The sequence below is a fragment of the Ochotona princeps genome, chromosome 16 (genome assembly GCF_030435755.1).
Source record: "Ochotona princeps isolate mOchPri1 chromosome 16, mOchPri1.hap1, whole genome shotgun sequence".
NCBI classification, from domain to species: Eukaryota; Metazoa; Chordata; class Mammalia; order Lagomorpha; family Ochotonidae; genus Ochotona; species Ochotona princeps.
Window position 1 is genome coordinate 27,834,322 of NC_080847.1, and position 14,406 is coordinate 27,848,727.

Sequence of the window (14,406 nt, forward strand, 5' to 3'; positions counted from 1 at the left end):
TGCTTGTGGCCTGAGAAAGGAGTCAAGGCAAGCCCAAGGCCTTGGGACTCTGTACCCACGTGGGAGACCCGGAAGAAGCTCCAGACTCTTGGCTTCAGGCTGGCTCAGCTTTGGCTGTTGAGGCCATTTTGAGAGTGAACTAGCAGGTGGAAGATCTGTCTCTTTTTCTCTCTGGTAACTGATCTGATCTGTCTTTCCAATAAGAATAAATCTTAACAACAAACAAACAAATCAATAAATAAAACCCAGCTGGGTCCACTGTGGTAACCTAGTGGCTAAAGTCCTCGCTTTGAACATGCCAGGATACCATATGGGCACTGGTTCTAATCCCGGCAGCCCCACTTTCCATCCAGCTCCCTGGTTGTGGCCTGGGAAAGCAATGGAGGATGGCTCAAAACCTTGGGACCCTGCACCCATGTGGGAGACCCGGAAGAAGCTTTTGGTTCTTGGCTTCAGATCAGCACAGCTCCAGACATTGCAGCCACTTAGTGAGTTAATCACTGGATGGAAGATCTTCCTCTCTGCCTCTCCTCCTCTCTGTGTATGTGACTTTCCAATAAATAAATAAATCTTAAAAAAAAAAAAAAACCCAGCTTATGCATTATCCCAGAGTCAGCCACAAAAATGCTATAGGTGCAAGAAAACCTTCCATTTGCCTAAAAAGGGCTGAGAATTACAGTTAACAAAAACATCTCCGCAAAGCAGCCATTCAGGTTTCATATAAAAGCTCATACCAGTGGTTTTGAAGCGAAGTGAAAGCGCAAGACCTTTATTGAATCGCAATAATAAACCCAGCGGCAGTAAGCACTGGGGGCAGGTGTGCATAGAAATACGATGTATAAAAATCTCAAGGCAGACAGTGAACATTTTTGAAGACCAAGTGTCGTTAACTTGAAAAAATTTTTTTCTGCAGGTGTGCAATTCACGCATAGCTATCCAAAGCAGTGCCCAGTGCCAGGCGCTGGGGGCCACGGTGAGATCTCATGGACGGTTTGTATTAAATCTGTGTCTGGGCAAATTCCTTAGTGCCTCCCTCAGCAGCGGTAACTAGACAAGACTTGGAAAGTTCTCAAGGCGAATCAAACCTCCAGCACCTCGCACGAGTCCACACTTCTCAACATAGAAGGCAATGCTAATCAAAAACAAACAAAAACAAGGAAATAGATAAGGTTATTAACAACGGACATCAGCCTGACTCAGCTTTCTAAACATGTAACTAGACGACGCTTATCCCCAGAGCCCTTCGCATTTTCTGGCCAGAAGTTAACAGCGGCGGCTTTCTCTCTGGTCAGTACATGAGAAGATTTTGGTACTTGGAACAGATCTGTGGCTTATTTTAGGGTGACAGGACTTTCAAAAGACTTTTTAAGTGAATTCTGAACATTTCCATTGATTAAAAACCAGAGAGGGGGGAACTCTATAGGGATGGGGGAGCAGGTTTTTCAAGGTCTAGTGGCTATGACGCTAGTTGGGGTTTCACCTGGATTCCAGCTTCCTGCCAGGGACATGGCTCCAGGGACTGGGACGCTGCCAGCCACTGGGGGAGACCTGGCCTGGGCCAGGCCACAGGAGACAGAGAGCAGGGAGATTCAGTCCAGGAGATACGTACTCTCTTTGGATACAAGTACAGGCTCATTCACTCTCAGCAAAAAATTGAGAGTTCAGAAACGAAGTTGTGTTATAACAAGCTGTAACAATCAGAGGGAATTACGAAGTGACCTTAACAAACAGCCCTGAACTGAACAGAGCCCAGATTACAAGGTGAAGACGAATCTCAACTCAAAGAATGGAGTCACTAACCCACAGCCGCCTTCCCTTCACAGGTCACAGGCTGCCTGGGCCCCCAAGACGAAGTTCTGGGCGTAAGCAAAGTTCCTGACTTTAGAAAATGCTTTTCTCTCAACCCAGTGCCTCCCTTGGTGCCCGGAGTCAGGCAGAGACCTGACTGCCTTATGGCGGACTCTCCCACGGTCATGTCCACTCAACACTCATAAAACATCTGCCCAGACAAGGTGTCCCTAGTGCAGACCTTCCCTCCCATCAGCCTAGCCACAAGCTGGGACAGGGGAAGAACCAAAGGCAGGAAGCCACAGCTAAGACAGGAATGTGAGACTGTACCAACACCAAGCCAGGGCTGTCACTGCAATGTACCCAAGAACCCTGGTTGTCACGTGGTCATCCTGCTCCCAGGAAACTCAGGAGAGGGCCAGCTTGGATATGCTATGGGACACCATGAACTGGTTTAAACTCAACATAGCACATTCTAAAGCAGAAAAGCTAAAGACCATGTATGTAAAAAAAAAGAAGGAGAAGAAGAAGAACCTGATAGAGCAAAGTAAGTACTAGCAGTTTATGAGCTAAAAGCTAAAAGCTATCCTTAAGTATTTAATTCTGGGAGCAAAGTGTTGTTGCGTAGCAGGGTACGCCACTGGGTGGGACATCATCGCACATCTGAGTGCTTTGAGTCCTGACTGCTGCCACTTCCACTCCAGCTCCCCTACCAACGACCCTGCAGCCAAAGGGTGAGGCGCCTACCATCCATGTACGAGACTAGAATGAAAACTCCTGGCATCTGGCTTCCGCCTGGCCCAGCCCTGGCTGTCGCAGGCAAATGCGGAGTGAACCAGTGGATGAAAGATCTTTTTCCCTATCACTCTTTTAAATAAATCCTACAAAAAATATTTAATTCTGGGTATCAGAGAAGACTTTAGAAATAACTTTCCTAATACGTTAATCAACACAATGCTTACTCATTATACATTTATATGTTTACTTTATCTGAAAGGCAGATAGGGAGACAGAAACAGCCTCCATCCGCTGGTGCACTTTCCCAGTGTCCAGAACAGCAAGGGCTGAGGGACCCAGCCATGACCAGGAGCCAGGAACTCCATCCCGGTCGCTCCCTGGGTGGCAGGCACTTGCCACTACCCACTGCCTCACGGAAGGCACAGGAGAAGGAAGTTGAGTCAGAAGCAGAACCGGAAGCTGTCACTCTGATATGGGAGGTTGGTGTCCCTGTCCCAGCTGCATCTGGTGCATGTGCCAAATGCCTGCTCCACCCAGTTCATCACCTTTGACCCAAAACTGAAGGTGCTTAAGGTGTAAGGTCAACACAGCTCACAAGAAGATGGTCAAGAGAAAAGGCATCCAGGTAGGCCACACTCCTGAGCCATGCAAGTGACTGCCATGAAGCAAGGCACTTAGGAGAATCTGTTCTTCCATCTTCATACCCTTTACTAACGCCAGAAACAGCCGGCTGGCAGCTTGTCTTGGCATTCAGATGCCAAGGCGGGTCGAAGAGGACACATGTCAGGAGGTGCTGAAGGTGGCTCAGGGCTGCCATTTAGCACCAACCATGCCACGCTTGAAGACCACTACAGACAGCAGCTATTCAATATACCTTTTCTCTTCAATGAACAGGAGCCATTTACAGAATACGTGGCTCACAAAAGACTTTCCCGACGATGTCGTTTTCCAACAACTGGAATGACTTAAGGAGTTCAGAGTATAAGAATAAGGGGCTGGTGCGACAGCTCAAGTGGTAAGCCTCCACCTCCAAGCACTGGCATCCCATGTGGGCGCCTGTTTGTGTCCCAGCTGCTCCACTTCCCTTCCAGCTTCCTGCTGCGGCCTTGGAAAGCAGTGAAGGATGGACCAAAGCCTTAGGGTCCTGCACCTGTGTGGGAGACCCAGAAGAAGCTCCTGATCAGCTGAGCTCTGGCCATTGCAGCCATGTGAGGAGTAAACCAGCAGATGGAAGATCTCTGTTTCCTTTCTTCTCTGTATATCTGCACTGCCAATAAAAACCTAAGTTTTTTTTTCTTTTAAAACAAACAGATGAGAAGGAATGCATTCTTTTGAACATTAATTTTCACATTTCAATAGTCATCACAGCCAAGCAAGCAGCCTCTTTTACACTTGACCATTTAATTTCTCAAAAAGATAACCGTGGAGCAGCCACTTCCCTAGGAACCAGCAGGCCAGAGGTACTCGGCAACCAGCCACCTGGCAGGCCTCCAGGCGGTCATCCAACTGTGGGTCAGTGTGACAAGGAAGTTGGCGGATGGCAAACTGCACAAATACCAGCAACACTTCTCAGTAATACCCAATTGTGGAGATTTCTATAGAATAGTCTGCTCACATGTCCTCATCAGTGGGAGGCATTTGCATGAGCAGGTGTCTATCCTGGCAGCAGGTCCCATATGCCTCAGTAATGTTCCTTTCTTCTGAGCTTCCTGCGTTTCTGGAAACCCCAACACTAGGGTATTGGTAAGGGCAAACCTGACTGCAACTTACCATCACAAGGGGAAGGGGCTAAGAAGGGCACACAGGGAGATCACTGCTACCAGGCTCTCCCTACACCCACCGCAAAAGCTCACGTAGAGCCAAATCAAACTCTCTGAAACTCAAAAGGCAAGCAAGGGTAAAAATACCCTCAATGAGGACCAAAACCATGGAATCCGGATCAACTACAGGACAGCCACCTGTCAACACTGGGACCCGAGAGATCCCAGACATGCCAAGCCAGGGCTACATCTCCAAGCACGACAAGACAGGAACCGGGAGCCTCCCTGCACACCTCAAAACTGGACCAACAAGTGCTTTTATACCCCTTATCAAAACATAAACCCCTGGATTGGATGCCAAGGCTCCTGCAACCCATGAGCGCCTCTAACAGCTAGCAGTTCAACGTTTCTCACCAACGTCCAGGACATGCCACCACAGTGAGTGACACAGAGAGTTTGCAAAATTCTGTTGCACAAGTGCTAGCCAAGGTGGGTTATGAGTCATGCATGTGGATGGACGGTCATATTCAAGATGACAATGTCTCTGTGCTATGCTCAGAGCTTTGGTAAAGGGTATTGAAAACAAAACAAAACAAAACAAAAACACAAACAAAAAAAACCCAGACAGGAGTCACATCCAGAGATGAAATGCACAGAACAAATGAGCAGGCAGGCAAACTAAAAGTTCTTGAAAGTATTTTACTTCAGATTTGAAAAATGAGCAGCTTCCACACTGTTCATTGCAAGGTGCACAGTATTCACGAGTACAACGCTGGTCATCAGAGGAAATGGGTACACACCTCGAGTTCTCCTTCATGCTTTTTTTTTTTTTCTTTTAGAAAGATACTGTTTACCAAAAAGAAACTTCAGCAGTACAGGAAAAACTATTTTCCCAATAGATTTACGAAAACCTAAGATTCCCAATGGAATCAAGATGATCTTCCCGCTACCACCACCTTAATATAATCACATGCTTATTGGAACACGAATATTCGCACCCTAAGAGTACATGAACTTCCAACAACGAGGGTGATTCATTTAAAAAAAATTCAGTGTGGTGAATGTAACACGGATCTCTGTAGGTATGACGGGTCTGAAAGAGGCAGCTAATACTGGATTTAATATTATTTTATAAATAATTGTTCCCTTAGCAGTAAACATAAGTCCACACATTCACAATAGTCCTAGAAAATAAATACTGTGATTATGCACAATGTTATGACAAACTAGTTTAAAAAAACAAACAAAAGCTCAACATCTTGATAAAAATTCTGATCAGAATAAAATGTGACTCTAAAATTTAAAACATTGTTAAAATAACATCACATTTAAAATCTTCCACAGTTTACACAGGTACTATGAGTTTCCAGTTTTTGGAACACATTTTTTTTTTTCCGTTGTGAATTAAAATACGAACATAGTGAAAATTAATTTCAGTGATGACATCAGTTTTGGTCTTATTTTAGCATTATTTTCTTTATAAAAAGTTGCACTGAGTGTCCATTCATGGTCTGATTGGTCTTCAATATTTCATAAATGTATATAAAAGAAATTCCTAAAAGCCAATAGTACTTTATATGTGTGTGTGTGTGTATATATATATATATATATAATATGTATAAAAGAATCTCATCTCAGAAATGGCTGCATTTAACAGAGCCACACACACGGAAGCCAGACCTGAGCTTTCACCTCCCAGGAAAGCCTTTTCACAACTGGTAGTTACATTCCACATTAAATAGTCCCAACTGAGTTTCAAACTCAACAGGTGATGGATGACACAATTATACATCTCATTTGCACTCAAGAGCTAACTACAACCAAAATTTACAGTATGATTAAAACAAGCCAATGTTTAAAAAAGTTTTAATTAACGGTAACAATCCCATGAGAGGAGACGGTCAAGAAAGGGATGACAAGAAGTATTTGGTCTGAATAAGGCAATACAAAATAGCTCCATTATCAAAGACCATTTAATTTTTAAAGATCAACAATACCAAAAGCATAAAGTGGAGTATAAGAAAATAGTTTATGTGTGTTTTTTTTTAATGTATGTGTGTGTGAGTATGAGTTAATTAAAGCTGTTTACAGTTGCTCTCTCCCACAGTTGGTAAGCACGGACTGAAAAAGGAAGAGATGAGAGACGGGCACGCGCAGCACACCGTGAGAGGAGCCAGCATGCAGAGGCTGCAGCCGCACCAGGCGCCCGGGAGGCCCTTCCCCCAACAGGAGAAAGCGGGGGCGGGGAGGAGAGCGGGAGGGGAAGACTGCAGAAAAGAAACCCAGAGCGGGTCACTGCCCACGGCCTGGGGCGACAGCGATACGGAGAACCACAGCGAGGTGCTTCTCAGAGATGACGAAGAGATTTTTCAGTGTTTACACAAAAGTACATAGTCCAATTTTGTGTGTTTATGAGCTAAACAAAATAAAATAAACATCACTTGCCACCATAAACCTTTCCTTTAGAAACATATTTTTTGCAGGAGGCCACAAGGATTAAGTCATTTCAACGCTGAGGAAAACAAACCGAGTAAGAGGAGGAACGAATCACTTCCTTACACACGGATGGTAAGATGACAGGTCAGAGTTGGCCAACTAATCCTGAGAAAAAAAATCTGTTTACAATTTAAACAGTAATGTTATGTAAAAAGTATTAACAAATCCACTATTACAAATATCAATTTCCTATATGGTCTTCTATATGTACACACAATAAAATGGTAAATATATGCAAAAATAGTTTTAAAAACAACAACAACAACATGCACAGATCACGTCCCTGCTGGACTCTGGCCCTCCTGTAAGATCCCCGCTGGCCTCCCCGCCCTCCTCTGAAATCACCGCTAGTTTCTGCCTCCCCACCCACACTCGGCACTATCCCCTAAACCGCCGCATAAGCCAATGAGAAATAGATTTATTTTACATTCAAGCTTCAAATCTCAAAATGACCCTGTTACTGTGGCATATGACTTCTCAAATAAGCAGCCTTTCCCCCCAACCCCCCCTTTTTTTGCTTGCTTTTTGTTTTTTTTTTTTGCAGTTGTCAGTCTTCATGATCCATTCCGTGGCGAGCTGGGAAAAAATGCAGTTGCTAAGTCAGTGTTTGACAGCGTGAGGCTCCTGACCGGCCCCAGGAGTCCCTGTGCACCTGTCCCGCACGCAGACGACAGTCCACCGTACAGCGCCGACTATCTGCACAGGTCGGAGAGGGCCGCCTCCCTCTTGTGTTTCCTTTTTTTGCCATGGTAATACTGACTATTGGATTTGCCTTGATGTGGCTTGTTTGTCATCAAGGAACCATGGCCCGTTGGAGTTGTACCTTGAAAGCCTTTGCTGGAGGAACGAAAGAGCCTTCCTGCTCCATGCTGCACAAAAACAAAGGGGAGGCAGGCGTCAGCTTGGGGGATGTGCCGAGTGCCCTTTGTGCGACGCCAACCCAGGCAGCTCCCAAAACGAAGACTGCGCTGGCCAGAGCGCAGCTGGCCGCCACCGACCCACCAGCACCCAGGACGGGATGCTTGCAAGGCCAATGCTTGGGGCCTCTAACACCACATTTACTGTACTTATTTCATCGTTTTCTAATGAGAACACTGAAAAATGCAGACCACACTGTCTTGCCTTCTCGGCAATGTGTGGATGTAAAAATGTTCCCAGGGAATCTACCAAGTCACATGCCACAGACTGTAAGTGGCGTGACAGATCCAGGGCGCTGGCAGGTGAGGGGTGGGTGGACACGGTCAGCCCTGTCTCCTGTGGCTTTTTCCTGCCCCGGGCGCTGTGATCAGTCCAGATCTGCTAGGTCTGGGACCGTGCATATCACTCAGGCTACACTGGTCAAGTGGGCTCCACACCTCAGACACAACGCAAGGTGACCAGGTGGACCAGCCCAGACCCTCCCCCGGGGCCCAGAGAAGGGCGAGGTGGCCTCAGGCCAGGGGGGTCAGTGTCAGCGGATTCCTGGTCTCCTTTTGAGTCATTGCATCTTTGGGGAACTAAGCAAGTGAAAATGTCCCAGGGCTTTTTTATTTTAAGTCACAGTTGATGACGATCAGCTGACTGCTGAGAGCGGCCATGGGTGTGGAATTCCGAAACACAGAAAAAGGCTGTATCATGCTCAGATCTGCACAGAGGCTACTTCAAGTACCAATGACACTGTTTTATAACCTGATGCAACATTTTCTGTTGCTTCTATGAGAAGCAGGGCTGCCCAGGGGCTCCTGGGAACCACGTCCTAAGGCTATCCCAGCACTGCAAGTGCTGCCTGGCACGTAAGGGCTAACAACAAAAGAGGTATATTTTTTTATCCCAGTCATCTTCAAACCTGTGGGGTATATTATTCCCCCGTAAGCAACTCTAATCGTCCACCCCAAACACCAAGGATTAAAAACACAGTCCTGCCAACCTGCGATTTGTTGGTGCTGCTGGGCGTGTTAGTGGTCTGGGTGCTTTGTGTCTTCCCAGCTGGCTGTGACGGCTCCAAGGACACATCTTGTGACCCTACCCGGGTCCCAGGGGATGGGCGGCAGAGCAGCTGCTTCGGGGTTTTGCAGGGTGTCGCATCAGAATCCTAACACAAGTCACACAAGTTAGCATGCACCACATGAGCAATTTAGACCCTCCACCTTCAGACAGGAAAGCAATTTCAGCTCAGGACAAATGTGGACAATGGGGCACAGAGGAAGCGCATGGAGGCATCTAAGGGGCTCCATGTGTAAGCTTTCCTCTCGACATCCAGAATGATTTAATCTCCCATGGGGCGTCCGGTCCAGCACTGGACCCATCACCCACAACTGACTGGGTCAGCAGCCAGTGCTAGTGTGCGCTGTGTGTGCAGAAAATGAGTCACGGTGGAGTGGAATGAGCAGGGATAAGAGGGAGACGGAGGTTTTAGAGACCCAGTCTTGGAAAGTCTGTGACCACAAACCAGGGACTCCACCTACCAGACACGCTTTGTGGGTGCTGACCTCCCTGGGATCCCAGACTGAGCCCTCGTTGCCTCTGGGCTACAGGGGCCGTCTCTACCTTCACCCTGGCACTATAGCTGGCATCTCACGGTCCCCAACTCTCCCTCTCAGGGTTGACTCTGCTCCTGTCCGCTGTGCCTGGGACATCTTACTTTCCATCCTGTCCTAGAACAGTGCTCCAGCAACCTACAAGGAACCCAGTTAGAAGCTGCACTTGAGAGTCTGACCCCATCAGGAAAATGAACACGCGGTCACCATCAAAGCAGGAAATAAACATGTTCCTCCCTTACGTAGCCTGCTGTGTTACGTCACACAGTTAACAAGAGCCAAACTTGAAACAACGCTGCTAAGCCCATCTTAGACTTTAAATATTAAATTCAAAATTCACCTTGACAAAAAAAGTTAAAGTGTAGCTGACACTTAAAAACTCAAAAACTTGCTATGGAGATAGGAAGCATACTGGAGAGTACCAAGGCAGAAACTGTGAGGAACTACTAGTAAAAATGGCTTTCTCCCTGGGGTAATAGGAACGATGTTGTATGAATTAACAGGGGAGGCACAACAATGCGGGGTACCAGGTCACTGAACTGCGCACTTTAAAACTGTAAGCTACCTGTGCAACCAGGAAGTTCAAAAACGTTACTGTGCATCAAAAAAGCCTCACACAGAAGATGAGGTGTGGAAGGATTCCACGTCCACGGGCTCTGCAAGTGTCAAAGCTCAGCACGGCCAGAGAGCCGCAGCAGCGCCCCCTCCGAGGGTGTGCCCGCTCCGAGGGTGTGCCCCCCTGAGGGTGCACCAGGGCCTGGCCAGCAAAGCCCTGCGGAATGGGCATACTTGGTATCTTCAGAGTTCTGGGTCACATCATGCACATGAATGTGCAGCTCAGCTTTCCTTACATGTCGGTTTTGTATCAGAAGGAAAACGGAATACTTGGGGAGAATTGTGCTGACACCTGCTATCTGCTGTGAAAGCCATCAAAGAACTACGTGTGGTGAGCACACACAACGTCAGGGAGGGAAGCTAAGGACGGATTACAGGTGCCTGCCTCCATTCTCACGTGTTTGCTGTAGGCCTGAAAATGTTCACATCAAATGTCAAGAAAAGCACACGCCTCAACGTTTTGAGGACATGCCAGTCACAAGGCAGCAGAGGAGGGAGCCGGGCCCTCGGACTTACAACATCACTGGAGCTGGACTGTGTGGCGGAAGAGGACGACACTGGGCCCGAGGAGGAGTTGGAGGAGTGTTTGCTGAGAGACTCCGAAGTCTTACTTCGGCATTTCCCGAGGGGGTCATTGTCTTCAGCCAGATTATTGTTACACTTATCTAGCTGCTGACTGTCTACGATCAACGTCACGCCATTTCCTGAAAGAGCGGCAGAGGGCGGGGAACGTTTCTTCCCGCTGCACCCAGTACAGGAGAAGCTCAGATCAGGGTTTGCCCACCTGAGGCGAAGCGAAGATGCAGGCACTCACCATTGCACGAGGGCTCAGGCCTGTTCTGCAAGCCCCACTGCTTGGAGATCCAATCTCTATACGTGGCGACTTCGTCCGTTACTCGAATTATTCTACCCAATATGCTGCAGGTGCGCAAAAGAAAAGGGGAAGGCACATTAACCCACAAGTCAGCAGCCACCAGCAATCCTGACACTACAGGCTGACGTAGCCAAGCTTTTACCTCTCTGTTTCGTTGTTGGGATAGTACTTTGCTATTGGCGATACAGCATGACTCAAAACCACGTAGGCATAATCGAAGGCCTGTTTCACTTGCATGGCCCCGTATGAACTCCTGCCAACATCATTACCTTTAAAAGACAGATATATATTCCATAGTCAGCTGCCTGACCACTGCTTGACACCAACTAAGCACCGACGATGAGGCCTCTTTCCTCCTTCTGAGGCTTAGCTGTCAGTTACCTCAATCCACAGCTCCTTGGCCTCTGGTGGGGGATGTGTACGGGGTGTGTGTGTGTGTGCTAACCATGCACAAACTGTTTAAATGGACTCAGGGTCAGCAAGTACCCGCCATCTGGGGCCCAAACAGAGGTGCAAACCAGAGAATAGAAAGGCCCAATCTCTGCTGAAGCAGTAGCTACTGAGCAGGTTTCTGTTGGCCCAGGCCTGTGCTTCCCACACTCGACGGGGAGCTCCTAAAAAGCAAGGATTGTCTTGTAAAACATCCCAACAGTCCTTTCCTCAGGAACAGATATGCACAGCTGTGAATGCTTACCAGGTGGCCCGTCAAGCCAGAAGGGCCCCCTTTCTCCACCGCCCAGCCCCGGGCCTCCTCACACCCTGCCCTTCTCCATCTTCAGCGCAGACTTCACAGTAAAGCAAACGGCTCAAAGCACTTCCACTGGAGCCCAATTATGCATCATCAGAATAGTTTACAATTGTATCAGGAAAAAATACTGGCCAGAAAAAACAGGATGTAAGCAAGCTAGAAAGAATTCCTCCTCCGTTCACTCTCCAGTCAGCACAAAACAGGAGAAAACACCAGGAGACCATGGGAATTCAAGAGGCAAAGAACAGTCCAAAATTCAAATGAGCTGTCTCCTAGAATGCATAGAGGTAGAATGCCAATGTGTCCTGCCTTGGGGAGCTCGGTGGGGGTGCCCTGGAGGGCAGTGTGGTAGTGCCAGGCACTGTGTGGAGGGGGCAAGGCTGGCCCACAGGGACCACTTAGTATACTCTCTGCTCCACAGAGCCCAACAACCTGACTCTTGGCATCCCTGGAAGACGCAAGGTGTTTTCAGGGAGTGTGTCTGTTCTTTGGGAGGCAGGGAGAAGTTTACTTAAGAAGTATTGGATAAAGAGTGACTACAGCAAGAAACCAGTCCCTCATTTTTCTTGCAAAAGAGTTTAAACTGCAAGGGGACGGATAGCGCCCTCTCCTGGAACACTCAGATTTACCTAATTTCAATACCTGGTTGTAAAGGATCCTCAATATACAGCATTGACGGCCGGTAGCCATCCAGCATATTTTTCTGTACTTCATCTTTGGCCACATATGACCCACCATCCTTTATCCGGATGCCGGTCTTTAAATAATTGAAGTGTCGTCCGTATAATTCAAAAAATTCTATTAAGAGAACACCATAGTTTGTATTGGGGATGCAAGCATCTTCCCTGGGATGTAACTACAAATAGAAAAAAAAAAAAAGGAAGAAATTATTTCAGAGATTTCTCTAACTTATCTGGGGCACAGGCATATGGAACACCCCAACTTCTATCAGCTCCTGCCACTTTGGCTTAGCACAGGAGATAAGATATTGAGGGGACAGGCAGGTCACATGGCTGTCAGAGACCCCACTGCAGCCCTGCCAGTGCAGGGCTAGAGCTGAAGGCTGTGGCCGGCCAGCCTGGCCCAGCACAGCTGTCCTGACTCATGGGGGAGTCACACTGTAGGCAGCCCTGTGCCCCGTGAATATATGATACTAACACTAAAACTTGCTGAAGATTAGCTCGGTTCACCCAGGCTGCAGGCCTCCGCGCCAGCAAACCTCACCAGCTGACCTGCTCACAGGCAGCTCTGAGTTTCTGGCATTCATACGTCTACACATGTTTAGGCAATCCAGGTCCTAACTAGGCATGTGAACAATTCCAGTGCTAAGGCTCAAACACTGGCACATGTGGGACAGAAACTGAAACCTGTGCTTCTCACAGGCTTCTTAAACACTCATGGACGACGTCACGGGAACACACCAGCTGAAAGGGTGGAGGCACCACAGTGCTCCTTGAGGTGACTGCTCCCCAAAACGCTCCCCCAGTGGACTCGTCAGAACTCTCTGCAAACACGATCCTGGGGTGTCCATGTGGCTTACCTGAAGGAAACTGACCGCCATTAAAAAGAGACTATAAGACCCAATTCCACCTGTGAAGACTTCATTAAGATCCCTCTGGAGTAAGAATTGCTTCAGTACTAAAACCAAGTAGGGTAATACGGGATATTTCTACAAAACAAACAAAAGGAGACAGTCAGGATCTTCCCCCAAGTGCTAATGCGGGCAGGAAGCGGCTGCCATGTCACAACACTGAGTCGGGACAAGACAGACGCATGATATTCTAGCTTCATGGGAAGCTCCAGAGCCACAAGCAGTTTTGGGTTTTCTCCTCATGTGTGAAGTCTGAGACATGTGTGCCTGAAGAATGGGGCCTACCTAATCCGCCGCCCCAACAGACACATGAGCAGGATACACCTGACAGCGCTAGCTGTGAACACGGCCACTGGGTGTACATGCGCACGTGGGGAACAGACGGGGGGCAAGGAGCCCGCCTTGCTACATTGCAGGGTGCCAAGGCAGGGGATGCCTAAGGTCCCGGGTTCCCTGGTGCTGCTCAGCGTGGCCCTGGGTCCTGTGATGACTCTGCTATGGCTCCAGAGTGGCACAGGGTTGCAGCTGCCTTCCACATGGCGACCAGCTGTACTTTACTGAGGATGCCATGGGGCTGCCCGAGCAGGCCAGCGCCGCCAAAAGACAGAAAAATGTTGCAGTTTCTTCATCTATCCAACGCAAGCGAGCAAGGCAAAGAATGGCAAGGCAGGAAGAAACCCTCATCCTGAAAGAGTGCTGAAGCCTGCCTTACCAAGTCTCTCTCATGGAAACAAACTGGGCAGACCGCTGACAGAACAGTTCTGGTCCACAGCCTCTCCGTCCAGCAACACTTGGGGACTCACCTTCAAATGCTGCTCTTTGAGGTGCCCCCAGGAGCTGCCAGGTCAGCCCTACCCACCCTCACAAGGACTGCTGCGCTGATGGGGAACAACTTCCAAAGCAGGAACCTGAAGGGCAACCCATGGAAGATGGAGGCCACACACTGGTCCTCCATTTAACGAGACAAGGACAGGCGAGCACACTCACAGCAGGCAACTGACGGCACATCCCAGGGGTCTGACCTCAGCAGCCAGGGCCGCAGGGGGTGCACTCCTCTGGCTCCCTTACACCCAGGGCTGTTCTCAAAGATTTTTGAAAGGCAGTTACAAAGAAAAGGAGAGAGAAAGAGAGAGAGAGAGATTTCTTCCCATCTGCTGATTCACTCCCTAAACAGCTGCAAGACTGAGAGCTGAGCTGATCTGAAGCCAGGAGCCAGAGGCTGCCAAATGGGTGCAGTGGTCAAAGAACTTGAGCCATCCTCTGCTGCTTTCCCATGCCAT

The 14,406-nt window shown here is 48.3% G+C and overlaps 1 protein-coding gene across 5 annotated transcripts in view; it reads right to left on the reverse strand.

The window, feature by feature from the left end:
- Window positions 1–778: 778 nt before the first annotated feature.
- Window positions 779–14,406, reverse strand: part of TENT4B (terminal nucleotidyltransferase 4B) — a 78,714-nt gene continuing 65,086 nt past the window's right edge. For 3 of the 5 annotated variants that reach the window (XM_004583836.3, XM_004583837.3, XM_036492514.2), the window contains 7 exons: window positions 13,076–13,204; window positions 12,178–12,391; window positions 10,930–11,056; window positions 10,728–10,831; window positions 10,430–10,617; window positions 8,689–8,853; window positions 7,307–7,651 (listed from right to left, as the gene is read on the reverse strand). In XM_004583836.3, the coding sequence (XP_004583893.2) occupies window positions 7,475–7,651; window positions 8,689–8,853; window positions 10,430–10,617; window positions 10,728–10,831; window positions 10,930–11,056; window positions 12,178–12,391; window positions 13,076–13,204 (1,104 nt within the window). In that variant the 3' untranslated portion in view covers window positions 7,307–7,474. Of the gene's footprint in view, window positions 1,133–7,306; window positions 7,652–8,688; window positions 8,854–10,429; window positions 10,618–10,727; window positions 10,832–10,929; window positions 11,057–12,177; window positions 12,392–13,075; window positions 13,205–14,406 lie in introns of those variants that run through there. The other 2 variants (XM_058675179.1, XM_058675180.1) reach the window with 2 other exon arrangements.